At 46.1% G+C, this 18,055-nt stretch overlaps 1 protein-coding gene across 5 annotated transcripts in view; it reads right to left on the bottom strand.

Annotated features, from left to right (window-relative positions):
* Nucleotides 1-17,912, bottom strand: part of IQCG (IQ motif containing G) — a 24,364-nt gene extending 6,452 nt beyond the window's left edge. For 2 of the 5 annotated variants that reach the window (XM_021395072.1, XM_021395071.1), the window contains exons 1-11: nucleotides 17,839-17,912; nucleotides 15,718-15,865; nucleotides 13,560-13,646; nucleotides 12,987-13,231; nucleotides 11,676-11,804; nucleotides 10,134-10,215; nucleotides 4,395-4,556; nucleotides 3,514-3,588; nucleotides 1,843-1,974; nucleotides 1,014-1,115; nucleotides 346-521 (exon numbers count right to left, since the gene is read on the bottom strand). In XM_021395072.1, the coding sequence (XP_021250747.1) occupies nucleotides 384-521; nucleotides 1,014-1,115; nucleotides 1,843-1,974; nucleotides 3,514-3,588; nucleotides 4,395-4,556; nucleotides 10,134-10,215; nucleotides 11,676-11,804; nucleotides 12,987-13,231; nucleotides 13,560-13,646; nucleotides 15,718-15,865; nucleotides 17,839-17,855 (1,317 nt within the window). In that variant the 5' untranslated portion in view covers nucleotides 17,856-17,912 and the 3' untranslated portion in view covers nucleotides 346-383. Of the gene's footprint in view, nucleotides 1-345; nucleotides 522-1,013; nucleotides 1,116-1,842; nucleotides 1,975-3,513; nucleotides 3,589-4,394; nucleotides 4,557-10,133; nucleotides 10,216-11,675; nucleotides 11,805-12,986; nucleotides 13,232-13,559; nucleotides 13,647-15,717; nucleotides 15,866-16,632; nucleotides 17,021-17,791 lie in introns of all 5 variants that reach the window. The other 3 variants (XM_021395074.1, XM_021395073.1, XM_021395075.1) reach the window with 3 other exon arrangements.

Raw genomic sequence — 18,055 nt, 5'->3', positions numbered from 1 at the left:
GTCACAGCAAACCCCATCGCTTCAGCCATAGTCGTGCTCTGGGGGGCTGTGAAGGAGGTTCTCGGGGCAGAGCATCTCATGCTGGTGAGTTACTGGGCCATTAGCAGGATTGCTCGTTAGCTGTATGAAATACTTTAGAGGATATCGTGTTTCTCACTGCTCTAATGCAGTTCCCATTTCTACTGGGGAAGCAGTGTCTTTGCTGTACAAAGAAAGACAGCTTCAAGGTCTTAAGTTACTGGAGCTTCACCTTAACTGTGTGTCATGAACTCTGTTCTCCAGAACAGCCTGAGTTCTATGACATGGTTTATTTTGTGCTGTTGGACACAGACAGCAGTGCCTTACCCAGCAGCAGCCCTGGAGTACATCTGCGGCCAGGTTTCTTAGCGCGTCTTTTTCTTTGCTCCAGGTTTTCCCTTTTTGTCTTTCTGCTTTAACAGATTCTTCTCTTGAGCCTTCCGGAGGTTCTGGTAGGGGCCGAGGTTTCTGCGGACCATTGTACCTCTCCACCAGGCCTGCAGCTGGAAGCAGGAGAGAGAGGTCTTAGGGAGAACCCTGGTACAGCAAAATGGGCAGAGCATCTCTCCTGCACTCCCCAGCTGCGAGAGGAAACCTCTGGCCCATGCAGCAGCAGCTGGGCCTACACTGGTTCCACTGGAGGCGTCCATGTGTAAGCCAAGGGCATCTGTTGCTGGAGGCAAGAGGAAGGGAGCAGCTCTGTGACTCCCTTCCTGTGTCACCCATGCAGTGGGGCTGCTGCGATGAGCATGGCCCCAGATCATCTGAGGAGACTGGCTTTTCGTCTTTTGTTCCCTTCTTAGCCCTTCTGCAGCTAGCTGCTGCCTTTGTCTTTGCCCCAGGAAAAGGGACAAGTTTAATCTGTCCCTCACTTGTGCCACCTCACACCAGCCAACTTTCTCAGGCCATTTTCTGCTTGAACAAAGCATGTGGTGCAAATAATTAACTCCAAACTGCTGGCGGAGCAGCACTGCCTCAGCTTTGCTCCCCTTTACCTTCAGGATGCTCTTCAGCTCCAGGGCATCCCGCTCTCGTTTTCGTCTCTCAGCCTCTTTTTGTGCCCGGTCAGCGATGATGGTTTCCTCGAATGTCCAGCACTGCAAAGTAGCACAGGAGTTCAGCAGTCACATAGAAAACACGTCCAGGGAGCACCGGGCACCCATGGCAGCCCACAGGTAATGGGTAAGCACGGACCTTCCTCCCCCACCTCCTTTATTTGATCTTCCCTGAATCCAGATGGCAAATGTTGCTCATTACCACCACCAGTCCTAAGGCACTGAGAGCTGCTGCCAGAGTGAAACCGCTCATGGCCTGCGTCTCATTAACCTTCTGATCCTGTGCTGTAAAATGGCTGTCTGATGGGGTCTCAGGCAACAGATGTTGGAGGGAAGGATCCGTGCTCCCCCAGGATAGGTAGCAGATGATGAGTGAAAACACTTGGGACACCGAGATGACAGCGTACAGAGTGAAAACGGAGCCCACAAGCAGGGGAACGTCTCAGCTTCTCAGACCACTGACAATAAGGAATGCCTGCAAGTGAATTTCTTCTAGCCTCCCTTTTTCTAGACACTTCGCTCTGTGCTGCCCACTCTGCTCTGCCTGTGTATCTGCAATCAGGGTCCTGCAGTTCGTAGTTTTCTAATTATGTGCTAGCGTTTGAAAATCTTCCATCCTCGATGCCTTCCCAGAACTTAAAATCCCATGCTACATCTCAAGACTGCTGTTTTTTTCCCCGTGGCCCTTGTTCCTTATCTGAATGACGGTAGGAAAAAGGCAGGATGCAGTTTTGCGCGGCTGAGCACTGAGCTGCTGCTGCTGTCTTACCTCACTGGCGAATCTCTGCAGCATTTCCAAGTTCTTTGCCTTTGATTCTTTTAGGGCGTTGAGTTCTTCATCTTTAGCATCCGTGTCATTTTCATACTTGTCCACCCAGTATTCCAGCTTCTCTTCCACCTTCTGCATGGGGATAGAGTGGGGCTTAGCAGGGTACAGAGAGTTGGAAGGGGAAAGGTTTGCTGCTGCTACCTGCCTGCTCTCAGGGTGGTGGTAAGAGTCCCATAAATTTTGCATGGTTTGTGTTTCCTTCTCACCTAAGCCTTGAAAGGATCCCAACGCCAGGAGTAGTGATAGACCCCTTGTGGGGGCCACCATGGAGGCAGCAGCACTGGACTGGGTGTGAAGATAGACTGGACTGGGCTTTCAGAGATGCATGAAGAATGGCAGCGCACCGGGTGTTACGTCTGTGCACAATCCTGGTGAAGTAAATGACAACCAGAAGCCATCCTTTGTGTGTGTGCACATGAAGAGTGTAGGAGGCGGAATTTCACAGTGAGAAAGCTTTTACACTGTGCATGACTCTCTGGCCACTTTCTGAATTAAACTTAGTGCACCAGGAATAAGGTCCCAAGGGAGAGCAGTTCGTGCTCTCTCAGGTTGTGAACGTGGCTTTGTCTCGCTCATCAATAGGACGGCAGGTGTTTCTGAAACCACCACGCTGATGACTTCCTCCCATTCATGATTAACTTCACCATAGCAACAGCCATCACTGCTTGTGTGGAAAAATAAGCTGAGGAAAAGCATCGACCTTGTGACAGCATCACAGCTGGGCACACAAGGGAAACAGGGGGCACGGTCATCTTCTCTGTGGGCCACTGCAAAGCCACCAGCTGCTGACTGAGTGCAGAGAGGCTTGTAGCCAGGAAGTCCCCTCACTTTGAAACATCGATCAAACCGTGGTTCAGAGCTTAGCTGCTCTGAAGATACAGCACTTTTTTGCACTTGGTTAAAAATTCGATTCTCTTTTCTGAAATTTCAAACAGGCAGTGGCGTTGGGTGCCCTGCAGTAGTACAGGTTTGCTTCTGCTCACACGGTTTATGAGATGCTCACCAGTGGTATTCACTGCTACGAGCACTGCTGTTGATCATAGGAAAGCTCTGAACCTTTGGATCAGCAGCACAGGGACAGTCATGGTTGTTTGCTGCTCAAGTCAGGTACAATGATCATGAGTTAGCAATTACCCAAGCCCAGTTCATCCTCAGATTAAGAAAAGGCATAATCAGGCTGGCTGTTTCTGACCTTTCTTTCTTAATGTTCCCACTGTGCAACACTTGGGCGTGTGAAATGGTTGCCCTAACTTTGTGCAGGAGCACTCCTCACTGAGCTGCTGGAAGTGCCAGCTACTGCCAGAGATGGTTTGAACAAAATGCCTATTAGTTGAATACAGCTATCTGAGGGAAAGAAAATCTGTAGCACTAGAGTAAACAATACAAATTCATTGTATGAACAGTAATTTTCAGGCAATGTGTCCAAATGCAGCAAATCACAAATATGGGACAGCTGGGTTAATTAGGGCTTGAGGGGAAGTAGTAATCCAACCAGCAACCATCAGGAACCTGGTGAGTTTGATGGAGCAATAATTGGTTTTCTTTAGAAACTAATCAATGCGATGTTTATCGGTTGCCAGTTGAAGCATTAACAGGAAAAGTCACACAGACCTTGTAGTAATGCCTGAGGAAATTTTCAATCTCCATGTGGACTCGGATCTCCTCATCTATTTTCCTCTTCAAATCCTGTGATCAGTGCAGACAGAAGATGTTAGGCAACGTTGGTGCAAATACGTGCTCACAACACGCGTGCTGGTTGGGTGTCCTGATGCGTCAGGAAGAGGAATGGCCTCACGATCCCGCTCCCTGCTGTGGCACTGACCAGTTCTGTTGCTGGGAAGTTCTCAAATGCAAGTGGAGCATGAACTTTTAGCATTAAAACGAATAGGAAAAAAAATGTTATTTTAGCATAAATCCATTTAACTTGAAATCACCTTTAAAGGAACCAAATAAAGTTCTTGGCCTCATGTTTCCTGTTTGGGACCTGATGCAGAAAGTGTTGCATCCGCATGGAGGTTCCAGGAGCAGACAACATCCTGTCATCATCTAAACCCTCTGACAAATCATTCCTCCAGGAAACAGCCCCCAGGACAGCAGGACAGCCACCTCTCCTGCTGAGGCCAGACAGTGGCTCTGGTGGGTGGGGTTTTTTTGTTGGTTTTTTTTGTTTTCTTTCAATTAAAAAGTGCATCGTCCATCCCATTCCTACAGATCTGAAGAAGTGCTGCCTGTGCAGCTCACCGTGCTTCAGCGGTAATTCCAAGGGATGAGGATGCTTGTGGTTTTAGAGAAAAAGGATAACGTGATGTAACAGTGGGGCACCAGCCAAGGAGAGGCAGTGCTAGAGCCCTGGGAGAGGAAGATCTTGCTAAGTAAGGATTGTTCCCAGCATGGTGCTGAGCCCTGTCCTCACCTGCACACAACCTGCTGAGCTGACTTTTTCCTTGCTAGCTGGAGACGCTTTTCAGTAAGGGCTCTGGGAAATGGTTTACCTCGATTTCCTTGCTCAGTCTGTTCTCTGCGTTGCTGCACTTCTTCTGGGCTTGGTGCACCTGGAGGTCTGTGCTTTTCTTCACGTAGCGGTGCTCCATGGCTGCTTTGGCTTCCAGCTGTTGAAGCTCATTTTTGAGGTAGAGAATCACGTTATCTCGGTTCTAGTGGAGGAGACAGTAAGCAAAAGAAGCATGAAAACAGTCCAGTAATTTCAGCCACTGAGGTTAGGCTTTGCTAAACTCTTGGATTAGTCCAAGTGAGTGAGTGCCTGTAACAGGAGGGTAATACCTCAGTTTCATGTATGCTGAAGTTTCATTTCCTCAAGTGTATTCTATTCCTTGGATTCGTTGGGCTTTGTTGTTTTGTTTTTCCCTAGTTCTGCAGCAACTGTATAAACACAGCATTAGGAGCAGATCAAAATCTAAATCTCGACTCGCTCATATGTTTCTATGGCTCTTTCTTGAAATCTTATCAAGTAGATGGTGTCCGTTTTGTTATAAAAGCCTACGGTCAGAGCAAGGATTGCCAAGGAAAGCTGGCTCTGAGCTCCAGCCTCTCCCTACACCTTGTTTTGCCATGGACCTGAGCTTTCCTGGAGCAGCCCTGTCTCCAGCAGCAGCCGCACAGACAAGACTCCCAGGTCAGTGCACCCCGTTTGTTGGCTTTGTGTGCTCAGGAGGCAAAGTGCATTTGCTTGATTCGGGACTGTGAGTTTGTTTACTCCTTTTTAATCCGTTTCTTTGAATAACAGAGAAAGGTTCATTAATCTAGGCCTGGAACTTGGAAGAACCTTCTGTAAAATGGAGAACTGCGCTGCGAGTTAAAAAGGTCATCAAAGTCTCCTGTGCAATTATGCAAGACCAACTGTAACGCCTCCCAGTCTGGTCTGGCTCCCAGTTGCTCCATTACCACGCTGTGATGGGTTTGACATTCAGCAGCCAAACCTTGCAGCTGAAGACAAAATACCGAAGTGCTGGCATGTTCGTGGTTTGAAGCCCACATATCTTGTCTCTGAAGCAGCCTTGCGTTCCTTAACAGTGTAAACATGGAAAAATGCCACAGGAAGAAGGCAGCTCGATACTGCTATGTTTAAAAGCCTCTGCAGCGTGACTCATTTGGAAAGGTTTCCTTATAAGAAGAGTTTGGAACGGTTAAAAGGAAAATCCTTCCCTCTGCACCCCTTGTTGGACAAAGTTAGGAAAAGTCAAGTATATTTATGAGGCTCCTGACAATTAGGGGCCTTGGCCGATGCTGTCTTGTGGTTTTCAAAGTCATGCGTTCAAAATATTTTGAAGATTGCCGAGATCAGATGCCTTTTTACAGCTGTACCATCATATGACTGCAGACAGCTACAGATGTGACCTGTTCGTGCCCCATTACGGTTTCCGCTAATGGCTTTTATTTTCCTTGATGTGAAGTTTGGTGGGCACTGGGAGCCGCTGTGTTCCTACTCAGTAGATGTGGTCACTGGGAGGTGACCGAAGCACTTTATCTTGAGGCTGCCTTGCTGTATTGTGGTGGAAGCGTGTCTAAATTGCGGGGCTGGCAGAGAGACCAGGGAGATTCTAATGGAAAACACCAATGTTTTGTGGCTCTGAGGCTCAGCTGCTGAAGTCAGTGCTGCACTGCTATCTGCAAAGGATCTGGAAACAGGTCAGAGGAGAAGGGTTCGATGTAGGCTACGAAGAATTCAGAGAGGTGGGGCAGAGCACGAGCACCATTTTTTATTTCTTATTTTGATAAAGCGGAGGGAAAAACGCTTTTGATTTCAGAGCCCCAGGCCTCAGCAAGGAAGGGGGCCCATCTGCTCTGTGTTCTTTGCTGCGTGGCATGTTTGTGGTTTGGATTTGGTGTCGTAAAACATCTTCATTAGAAGCGGGGAGTCTGGGGGCTTGATTACACAACGCAAAGCCGACGGGAAGCAAAATGCAAAACCCCGTGAGTGGTTTTCAGAACTGCACTCATTTGGAGGGGAGGTTGGCTGCAGCCACGTGGGCAGCTACTGCAGCCCAGCTGATGGGCCTGGAGCTGCGGGGCTGGGGTGTGTTTGGTGTTAGGTTGCACATAGCAAATGCAGCTGCTGCCCCCGACCCATGGAAACCACCTGTGGACTGTGCTGTTCCCTGAACTTCAGAGAGAGTTAACAGCTCTTCATTTCTGGTTTCTCATAGCAGAGGGCCCTACCAGCACACAGCGTGCTTTCACAGCTAATGCAGTAAACCTCTGGGCTGCTTCTTTGGGATGACTTCAGCTTTGAATCTGCCAAACCAGCAATGCAAAATCATACATCACGTGTCCAGAACTATCACAAAACTGGCAGAGAGCAAGATCAAAACCCAGGAAATAGTTGTTACGAGCCAGTCTGCTCTGCTAGCAGGCAAACAAGCTGTTTTCTCAGATCTCTCAGCTCACAAATGCCAGCTTGGAAGCCTGTCTACTGCTGTTATCCAGCACCATAGGATTCTGCCCAAAAAATGTTGTCTGGTGGCAAAAGAGACAACGCTTTGCTGGAGAGGGCATGCACATTGGCGTTTTCACTTACTTTTCTTTATCTCTTGCAAGTGCCCCCTAGATCTCTCCATTCTTCCACGGCATGAGTATTTGCAGTCACTTCAAATGCAGCTGGCTATAAAATTAACAAACAGGAGCTATGTGCAGGCAGCTGGTGAGCCTGCACTGTGCCTTGCTGCCTGTCTCTCTGCTTCCATGCCCAGTGTGGATGAGCTTTCCGCTGGCAGCTGCAAAACCTCAGCCTGCAAAGCCGGAAGATATGCTTAGATCTACACACCTGCCGCAGTTGGGACTTGCAGCCCCTGAAAGCACAGCGTGCAGCCCTGCAGACACGTCTGTCCTAGCTGCCAGAACACCCCCGTGCTGCACACCCCCGAGGGATGCTTCAGCTGAAAGGACGACAGAGCTGACAGGTCACCCAGCCTCCTGGAGTGATGATTTGTAATGCCCCTGTTCGTTGCAGGGGAGTTGGACTAGATGGCCTTGCATGGCCCCATGTTTGGCCCTGCTGCAGCAGCTCTGGGTCCTGCTGAGCTGCTCTGGGGGCTGACATCTCCCCAGGACCACCACAAACCTCCTGCCTTCCACTGGAGTCACCTGCTACGTCTCTCCAGTGTAACCACAGAGCAGCATATGGGTATGAGTTTACCACAAAACCTAAAGGTCATAAAAAGCTTCTGAGTGAATAGCAGTGTAAGAATGTAAAAGGTAACGTCTCCTAAGTTTTTCTGCTAAGCGTTATCTTATCCGATATCAGCGTTTTTCAAAATCTGTACAGAATGCTGTCGCTGCTCCAAGAAACCTGCGTGTTTTTCTGCATGTTTGAAAATAAAACACTGTAGCAGCAAACAGAATTCCTGCAGCCAAACGACACAGACACTCTTGTACAGAGGGGTAAGTATAAAACTGTTCATCTGAGCAGCTTTCGAGACATCAGTGTTTTCCAAAAGCAAACAGAACAAGTGAGAACATTTAGCGTTTGATTTGCGTTCTATGAGAAAGAAAAATGAGCTGAGCTGGCTAATACAGCTTTAATTAGCATCTCATTAAGAACTAGCAAGGCTGAAAATACACACAAGCAACACGTGTGAAGCAAAGACCGTGTTTTTCTGGTTCCATGATGAGATTTGCTCGGTTTTGTGTTCTCAGCCACTGGTCTGGAGACAACCATGTAGGCTTTTGTCTACAGGCCTGTGTATTATTATTGTTCAAAATGCTCCAAAATCAGCAAGCTGTATTTCTGCTCCTAATTAGTTGGTGAGGTGACAAATCGTGCAAGTGTCTGTAAAATTGCCTATGGGAAAATCCCATATGAAGCACATAGAAATTATTCTCCCTTGGGAGACAGAGAGAGACACCATTATTTTTGGCACAGGAGGAAAGCAGTACTTGAAAGTAGTCTCGTCTTTGATTTGTTATCAAAGCTGAAGCTATAAGGAGGCCCAGAAAAAGACTTTTAAGCTGGAAACATAAAACCAAAATCCCAGATGAGTGCAGATCCCATTTGATGAGGCAAAAAGCAAGAATCAAATTAGCAGAAGGTACTACAAGAACACAGAGAAGAGCATCCTCTCAGCATGGGAGCTACACACATTCATATGACAGCAAGAGCTAGGAGAGGTGCAAGGCAGGACAAACGCCAAGGCCGACCGCGTAGTGCCAGGACGTGCTTGAATCTGTAGGGAGAAAAATAGCCTGCACCAAAGGAAAGAACACCTCATCCCTCATTACTCTTTCAGTTTCCACAACTGTTCTTTCTTGGTATTCCTCCTGACTTGCTGTCTTTCCACTTCCTTCAGTGACTCCTTTTCTTTCTCCTTTCTGTTACGTCCACAGTTCATTTCTGGTGTTCTTTTCATCTTGCTACACTTCCCAGTGTACGTTACGCATTTCCAAGATCTCCGCTGGTAGATGAGGACTGACGTAAGTTGGTTTTCCCATCTTGTACATTCCTGCTTTCTTCTCTGCTGTTCTGTTTTAATATCTCCTCTGGACTTCTGTTGCACTTAGATAGCTGTATATATTTCCAGTGTCAATAGATCCTTCCTGTTTTTAGAACCATCCTGTTGTTTACAATTAAACTTTCCACTACATATGCATCCAGGATGCCAGCGTAAAACCTTCATCTTCTATAAACTGTACTTCAACAGCGTGTCAGCAGCTTGGAATTCCTCTGTGCAGCCAAATGTATATTGGCTTTTTGGCCACTCTTTCGTCCAAGGACAAAATTCTTAGTGACATGATGTCTTTCCTCAGATGCCCTCTTCCTGCATAACGAACCAAGTGCCAGATTCTTGTTCTGTCTTTCAAGCCTTGTATAGCTCTGACCTTTCCTTTCTTTTGCTTGTTTTTCATCACACACCCTTCTTCCCTGCCTCAGCAGAACCAGGTTATGCTTGCATCTTTGTGCACAGAACTGTGTGCTTTTGCTCTTAAGCGTGCATGACCATCGAGTCTGAGCTGTCTGGTAAGCATCACAGTGACCAGGGATATGCCATTTAATTGATCTGCACTTGTGCAGCAAATCTGACATGTCCAGAATGCCCCAGATTTACTGTGCATGCACAGCGAATTCACATGCTGCGGACAGAAGGGCTGAAGCTTTCCACATAGATAAAGTTGATGGGGTGTGTGTAGCAACATTGATCTGCCCTTGCATAGGGCTCCTGTATTTGGGATTTTGTTGGATTGGAAACCTAGGAAATAGGGGAAAATTATGAAATTTTCCCCTGACAAAATTGCAGGTAGAAAAATGGCCTGCCCTAATGCCAATTCTGACACTTTATTTCTTACTCCCTCACTGTCACTCTTTCTTCTGCGCCAGGTGTCATGTCTGCCTCATTAAGTATAACAGAACCTTAGATCCTGCTGTCTGCAGCTAATCTCAGTTCCTTACTGGCTGCAGATGTAGCAACAATCACTCATGTCCATGCTTCGCAGTGTTCTTGCATAGCAGTGTTTCTGAGGTGTTCTGACTTGGTCACAGCCTTTCACAATTATAAGCACTTTGAATTTCCACTTGAATACCATTGAACAGCATTCTTAAATTCATTAATAACTATATTCAGAATAGAAATCTGTACTGCAGTTGTTCTGCTTCCATATTCTTAAATGATGGATTGCTACGTATGCTGCATCCTCTCATCTGAGTGCTAGTTCCTGGGCAGCAGGAGCAAGCTTGCTAACACACTTCCCCTGGCGTGATGCCCAGTGTTAAGTAATCTCACCTGAAGTTCTATTTCAGTTTCTTTCTTGACATCTTGCAGCTGTTTCTGGAGTGACTTTATCTCCTTCTTTCCTTCCTCCTCCCTGAAGGAAAATGGGAGAATACAGTTACTTGAATGTATCAAGAAAAACAAGAGCTGTGTATCTAGATAGGGAATTTTCTGTCTCCTTATACATTGCTGCACCTAGCTGAATGCTGCCCCAATTAACCTGCTCACTCAGCAAGTTTGTTACAGTTGAACGAAAAGGAGTGAAAAGCTTGCCGTGCTTCAGTGCAGGGCAAAAGCTTGTAGCTGCTTCCAGTGGGTGAGGAGCAGAAAAGGCATTCATCTCTTCATTCTGAACTTCAACCAGGTAGCATGTCTTCAGGTCAGAGAGATTCCCCACCAAAGCTACTAACTTGGTAAGTAAATCCTGAAAGAACAGATGTATGGATTGAGCAAGGAGGATGGGAATGAAAGGGAAAGTGAACCAAAACCTGGGAGAACCAGGCCAAAACCTACAGGGGGGTTTACCAGTTAAAAACAAAAAGGATGCAATAATGTTGTAGGTCTTGTTATCTTACTTCACTTTGAGGGCCTTTCCAAGCTTTTGTGCTTATCATTTGATCTAAAGCCAGTAAGGATTGCTGCCTGAGGCTTTGTACCCTTTCCTCACTTTACATTCAAACGTTCATTTCATTTTTGGAGTACTTAGCTGGGGAGCTCTACTACAGAAGCTTCTGATAAGGAGTTCCAGCTTTAGTTCAGGCTGCTTTCAGACTGGTATGTTGACAGAAAACCAGATGAGTATATGGTACATTTAAATACAGATCAAGTTCATTCAGTGAAAAGAATGTATAGTAGAATAGAGAGCACAGTGGTTAGATATGTTTGATAGAATGGAATAAAAATGATTATTTCCTATCTGACTGTAATTTGTATGCCCCTTTCTAACTCCAGTGTTGAATAGTGATTCCACAAGCAACTGCCGCTTTCATTTTTGTTTTCTGACCCTTCCTTGCAGAAACAATAAATCCCCTGGTTTTAGACGCTGGAAGAGGTGGGTTTCGTGTTCAAAAGACAATTGCCGCTGCCACCATCTGTGCTAGCCCCTTCTTGGAAAAAGAGAGACATTAGCATTTGGGTCAAAGCAGATCCTCCTGGGCATCGTATAACCCAAAGTCCGTCTGTTGCTGACCCTGGCTTGAACAGATTATTTGCTACTCTGGCTTCCTCTGGGGACAAGGAGTGGAAGGTCAGAAAACTCCTACATCACATTGTGTTTTAATTGATATGGAGCAGCCTTTGCATTAATGCAGACACTGGCGTCCACTGTTGTCCAAGCTCAGGCAATTCCCAGGTCAGATTAGTATCAATACAGTCAGTTATTTCTCCCTCCAAGGGCAGATGCAATTTGTAAAGTAGTCAGGATAATTCAAGCTGAAAAAGAATCCATATCTTGGTTTATGGTTTGTTTTTGTTTTCCTTTTATATCGTATAATGAGGGAAAATGGGCTTTGGCTCCAAGCCGTTAATCAGAAGAGTACAGAACACAACTCTGACCTGATGAGGATGTCACTGAAGTTGCTTTTTTTTGCCTTCTCTCTCCCATTAGCTTCTGTTAGGCTATCAAATGTTCCTGATTCCTCCATCTTCTTCACAGTGGCTGTAATTACATCGCTCACATACTGCCTGCCAGGGAGAAAATGGACACAACAGTAATTTATAGGTGTACCCTGATACCACAGTGTCTGGCATCTTTATCAATTATTGTTTTAAAAAAAAAAAAAAAGAAATGCAAGATCCCATTTCAGTTCTTATGACGTAGCAAACCCAAGTGTGCTTCTCCCATGGCACTTGCTGCTTCCAGCTCTAGAGAACTCTGTATCCAGAAGGTGGTCAGAGTTTATAATTTCAAATTGTGGTCTGAATGTTACTCCAGGAAATAGCAAAGAGGTGCAAATGTCCCCACGCTGTGCCAGCTTGTGCTGCCATCAGGAAAAAGGCTGCAGGCTGCAGTAGTAATGGCAGCTAGGTGGACCTTGGAAGATGAGAGTTAAGGACACAGATGTGTGTCTATGGAGGGACATGTGGACGCCAGAACATCCTGGTACAGCCCTAGGACAATCCTAACAAAGACGTGGACTTGCCCAGGTTGTTGAATTTCATGGTGCATATGGTATTTATATTTTAGCTGTATTTTCCTCATTTGTGTCAGGATTTTCTTGAAGCTCTTTGTTAAAACAACATTAGTGGACAGAAGCCAGGATGTGGAAGAACACATACGGAATGCTCAGCTCCCCAGTCTGTCTTTTAAATCAAAGGCCGCTGGTATTTCTGCAAATGGAGGCACTTGATTTAGAGCAAAAATGAAATTTATTTGAAAAAAAAAAACCTCTTTTGGTTTTGTTTTTTTATATACATTGACTGTTCTGCAAAGGAGAATGGTTCTAGCTGCCACAGAGGCTCTGTGTGCCCTACAGAATAACTGAGTTCATGAGACAACTGTCAGACCCAGTTTTGTGCATTCATATCTGCCAGGGAACCTGGCTCCCGGCACCAGTACCTCAGCACTGACTACGTCCAGGGATGAATTCTACCCAAGCAACCTTTATCAACTGGGTAATATTTCACAGCCGAATACAAAGTAAACTCATTGTCAGTACTTGGCATCCAGAGGCAAGCGGGAGTCAGAACTAAATAGTCTCTGAGGCCAAGCCCCAGTGTTCTCTTTAGAAATAATCATTCCAGACCATGACTGGGAAACACCAGCAGTGGGAGAGTGGGAAGCCTGTACTTTGCTTTGCAGAGATAGAGTGAGAACTTCACAGCTCTGAGCATCCCGTGCAGGCATCACGCTTGTGCTTCACTCACCTGTCAGCCTGGATTTTTCTGAGAACATCTGCAGGCAGAGCACTGTGTTTCGCGGCCCTTTTGGAAAAGTGATGGGCTCTTTTTGGATCCTCAGAATTCCCCAGCTGCTGCGTATGTTCAGTGCTTTTCAGAGACTTCAAGGTAACAGTTTCCCCACTCCCTTGCCTTGCAGAGGTAAGCTCTTGATGCTTAATGTCCAGCTCATTCTGGATGTCTGTGATTTCTTTCATTTTCTGGCTGTTGGTCTAAAAGAGTAAGAGAAGCCCGCTTGCACGTTGAGCAATAGAAATAGACCCTCTGCAACTTTATGTGGGAGGAAGAATTAATAATAAACAAGAATCCACCTATACTAAGACCAGTTCATGATTCTACAAAGAACTGAACAGCAGAAACATTCATCTTGGTTAGATTTGAGTATGCAATTTGGGCTTATAAAAGTTGATGGGATCAAAAGGCCCAAAGTGACAGGACTAGAAAAGTCCTCAGGAGGTCAATTCACCTGCCCCAAGAGCTGATGATTCAGATGTTTGTCTGATATGTTCTTGAAGACCTCCAGCCATGGAGACTACCCACCCTCCAGTCAGTACCAGCGTGTCGTTCTTGTAAGGAAGCTTTTTCCAAAACTTCTGCAGCTGAGCCCCTGTCTTCTTGCCCCAGTATCTGTAGACACAGAGAAAAAAATTCTTCCTTCCTTCTTTGCAGGAGCTTTTACGTACAGGAAGCTTGTTCGTCTGTTTCTCCTCAGCCTTTTCTCCATCTTAGCTTGTCTTAGCCCTGCCTGTCACCAAGGCCTTTGCTTACAATGTCATTGTTATAACAAGAGCTGATCTTAGCTTGTCACTAAGTACTTAACAGCAGTATCACCAGAGCCAACTAATGCAGAGGCTTCCAGCCCCATCGTAGGCCATAGCTGCCTACTCCCACCCTGGCTGCTTGTGAAATGGAAAAAAGAACTCACTGAGACAAAACATTTTCCAGCAAAAAAAGAAAATATATATATGTATATTAGCAGTCCAGATCACTGCACAACCACACAACTGTTTGTGCCAACACAGCAGAGTGAAGGCTAGAGGTCAGAGCAGGAACAGCGCATGCTGGCAGTAATTCCAAGAAGGCCCTGATGGAGAAAGGCTCCATTCGTGTTCTGAGGTCATGCTGTGGTCAGTGGGGACAGCGTGCAGGGCACTGCAAAAGGCTGATCCCTGCACGCAGCGTACAGCTCAGGAGAGGAGGAACCAGGCCCTGGGCTGCCTGACTCACCACTGACTGCAGAAGGAGTCTAGGTGACTGCATGCTTAATTTTTGGACAGTTAAATTTACATTAAATGAATCTCATGCGAAGTATACTGAGACCAATGAAAGTTGCATGGTTAATTAGGGGGGAAAAAAGGGGGATTTAAATAGTTTGATGGTGAAGGCTGTACTTCTGAAATAACTACTTTAGGCAAACAAAAAGTTTTAATATCGTGTAGATTTTTTTGGATGCTCTAATAGGTGTTTATAATGTCTGGGAAAGTTCAAGACAGGCTATAACTGAATTATCTGTAAACAGTAGAGAATTGAGCACTAATAATTGCCAAAGAACTACAGAAGAGCAAGGAGTCTGTAAATGGCATGTGGTGCCATCCGTGCAGTCCCTAGCTGTTCATCTTTTGCTAGTCTTTTGCCCCAAATTTAGCAAATAGAAAGGCTGCCTTCCTCTGGGGAATGCAGTGCATGAAGCAATTTGCAAGAGCCCCTGATTTAGGAACAAGCAACGCTGTGACTAAGCCTCTAAAAAATGCCATTACTTGAAATTTACACTGTCAGTATATGAAATGTCAATCTATGAAAACGTCACAGATCTGTTGGACTGACAGACCTGGAGAAGCATGAAAGGTGCTTTGCAAATACAGGTCTTCTACAAACACAGTGACAACAGATAAATGTAAACTGAGAACAAGTAGCAGATTACAGAGCACCGGAGTTAGCAAGTAGCTTCCCCCAAGCCATTTTCTTGTTTCTAAACTGTTTCCTCCTTGATTTGTATTTGCATCTTTAAGAACACTACTCAGGACTGTACTCTATGGGAAAATTGCATCTTATGAAATGACTTAGTAAAAATGAGCCTCTGTGCTTGTAGAGAAAAGCTAAGGCATTTTCTCTGTAATACAAGTGTACCTCTGGGAGGTCTGTCCACTTTAGTTTGTGTGAAGGAGAACAGCTCCCACCATTCTCGAGATCGGTTCTTTCTGTGTGTTCCTGCGGCTGGCACAGCAGAGCTTTCGCACCCACATCTGTGAGGAAGAAGCATCCTCAGGAAACAGGTGAGACGGGCTCACCGTGCTCTTTTAAGGAGAGGAGTGCCCTCTATTGCACAGCTTAAGCATTGTTCACACACTAAATTCGCTGTCAAGCAGCTTCTGCTGCTGCTTTATTGATTTACTTTCCTCCTGCATTCTTAATTGGTACATTAGGCAGTGAATAGCATTAGATCTGAAAACTCGGATCCCAGGTTGTATTTCCATCCAGGTCACGCTTTTTTTTTTTTCATCTTTTCAAGTTCCTCTTAAGCAAATCTCAAACTCTTTTTTTTTTAACTTGAAAACAGCCTGATGTATCACTTACAAAAAACAGAACTTAAAAAAAAAAAAAATACCTGAGTGGATATTTAAAAAATGTTAATAGAAGGCATAAAAGACAAGAAGAAAAACGAGGTATTTTCTTAAAGAGTGAGGACAGAGGCACATACATGGCTGATGTCTGCCTTGCCCTCGTGTGAAGCAGGCATGATATATCCGAGAATCGAGAGCTGATCAATGCAGTTCTCCAGCACAGCAGTAAACAGCAGAGCTTCCATCCGAGTGAATTCCTCCATTTCTTTAGTGTCTGTGTTCTTGCTAAGAGGAACAAAGACAAGAGATGCCCATGAGAAAGACAGCACGGTGTTAGTAACGGTAGTTTAAACTAAAGGTAGACCTGAAATAGCCTTATTTGCAGCCTTCTATATACTTCCCTAGCTTTGTTTATAGCTTTTCATACACTGTTTATAAGAGAAGCCGTGCTGCACTAATGGCTGCATTCGGGGACAGAGGGAATGTTTAGCTTTCGCAAAACAAAGTGAGTTCTGGTCCCTCCTGCAGTAGATCTGGGAGGGCAGGCTGAAGAAACGCACAGATTGGGTGAGGTGGCCTCGTTTGGCTGCTCTACCTACAACTGCATTTGTGCCATCTGTAAAACCCTTGCATAAACACATTCTAGGCCTGCAGAATATTACAGTCTGATCTGTAAAGCATACCATGTAAATCACTCATAATCTGTAGCACAAAGTACAAGTATCAGTTCTTTCTTTTCGAACTTGGAATTAATGACAATGGAGATGCAAGTTCTCATGAGCACTTTGGCAGGAAGTCAGAAAATTATCTTTCTAGCTAAGAAGCACTAATAAAGCTTTCTTTTTTTTTTTTTTTAAATCTTCTTAAGAAATCCACGATGTACATTCTGAGTTTAAATAACACAAGATAGTCTAATACATGCGGAAGCCTAACACTAAAAATATGGTGGGGAAAAAAAAGACTTGTTGTGAGAGAGCTCTGGCAGATGATGACGACAGCATTCTTGAAAGAAAAAATAACACTTGCAGCTCTCATAGGAAAAAGTGACTTACTTGGAAACAAAGGAGGATGCAATAGCTTTTCCTCTGTTTCATGAACAACTTCTGTCCAGGGGAGAATTAACTCAAGATATTAACGTCTGTTAAGATAACTCACAGCTGGAATGTTTCTCTAAAGCCTGTTGGTTTGCTCCTCCTATATATCTCCTGTTATAGCCACGTACTCGCTCAGCAGATGCCAGTGCCAAAGCAGCGCGCTCTGCCCAGGTTTATGTTGACTTGGAAGTGAGAAGGAAACCGCTGTCTGGGGCACTTAGGAACACGACGAGCAGCGAGGCCTCTCACTGCATTTTAGCACTGACACAGCGCCTGCAGACCGTCTCAATTCAGCCACTGGCATTGACCTTAATGACGGTGCTTTGCTGAGCTCCTTCATTAAGCTCTATTAATAAAAAAGAGGTATGCGAGGGATTTGGCTACCCCCAAGAGCTTCGCCTGACATTCTTTCCCTGCTGATCTAAAAGGAAAGAAAAACAGATCAAGAAATATTTTTTAAAACAGCAGTAGCAGGGGTGTGGCCTGCTGTTCCTGCGGGGATTGCGACTCCCTCTGCTGTGTGCGATTCCTGGACGTGCACTTCTCCCATCCTGCTGCCTGTAAACTCAAATGGCTCCAAGGCAGCGTTTTGTTGCAGCATTCCTCTCAGCCATTTGAGGATACGCTGATGAATTCCAGTGAGAAAATTCAAAGCTGAGAACGTCGCATCTCCTTCAGCTCAGTTTTGCAGACGTAGTGGCAGAAAGAGCTTCTGAATTGCCACTGAGGCAGCAGCTGGGCCACGAACCAAAGGTATCCTCTCTTTTACCGAAAAACATCTCTTGAGCAAGCAGGATATTTGGCGCCTACAAAACTCTGCCTACCCCTGCTGTTAGAACAAAAGGTTCAGGGAGCATTTGTTGATCGGCCGTGGCACCTCCACTGCTGTGTGACAGGTGGTGGTTCTCCTCAGAGCGGGACTGTACCCCTTCTTCAGCCAGAGAAGCGCACATTTGATACCGCTAACTGGATAAGTAATGCCCGTTGCTTTGCTTTCTACGTCTCCCTGAGAGTAGAAACCAACAAAACAATCTGAAGCATTCACATTACTCCGACCTCCGCTCTGGGCTGTCCCTTACTGCTGCCCCCCCGCCCCATTCTCCCCGCCGGGCCTCACCCCAGCGGCGGTACCGGCCCGGGTACCCTGCCCACGGCGGCGCTCACCGCGACCCCATCTCCATGGCGACCGCGGCGCCCGGGGGCCTCGCGGGGCTGCCCCGGCGGGTGCCTGCACGGGTTGGGTGCCGATGCCTGTCCCCGAATCGCCGCCCGGAGCAGGAAGGGGACGCGGCGACAGAGCAGAGCGAGGGACGGCGAAAGGTTCCGCGGTCGGGGCACGCACAGCGCTGGGACAGCTCTTACTTTGAGTGCTCAGGCTCTG

This window comes from Numida meleagris, chromosome 4 (genome assembly GCF_002078875.1).
Source record: "Numida meleagris isolate 19003 breed g44 Domestic line chromosome 4, NumMel1.0, whole genome shotgun sequence".
Lineage (NCBI taxonomy): Eukaryota > Metazoa > Chordata > Aves > Galliformes > Numididae > Numida > Numida meleagris.
The sequence above is the reverse complement of the archived record's forward strand: the minus strand, read 5'-3'. Positions and strand labels throughout refer to the sequence as shown.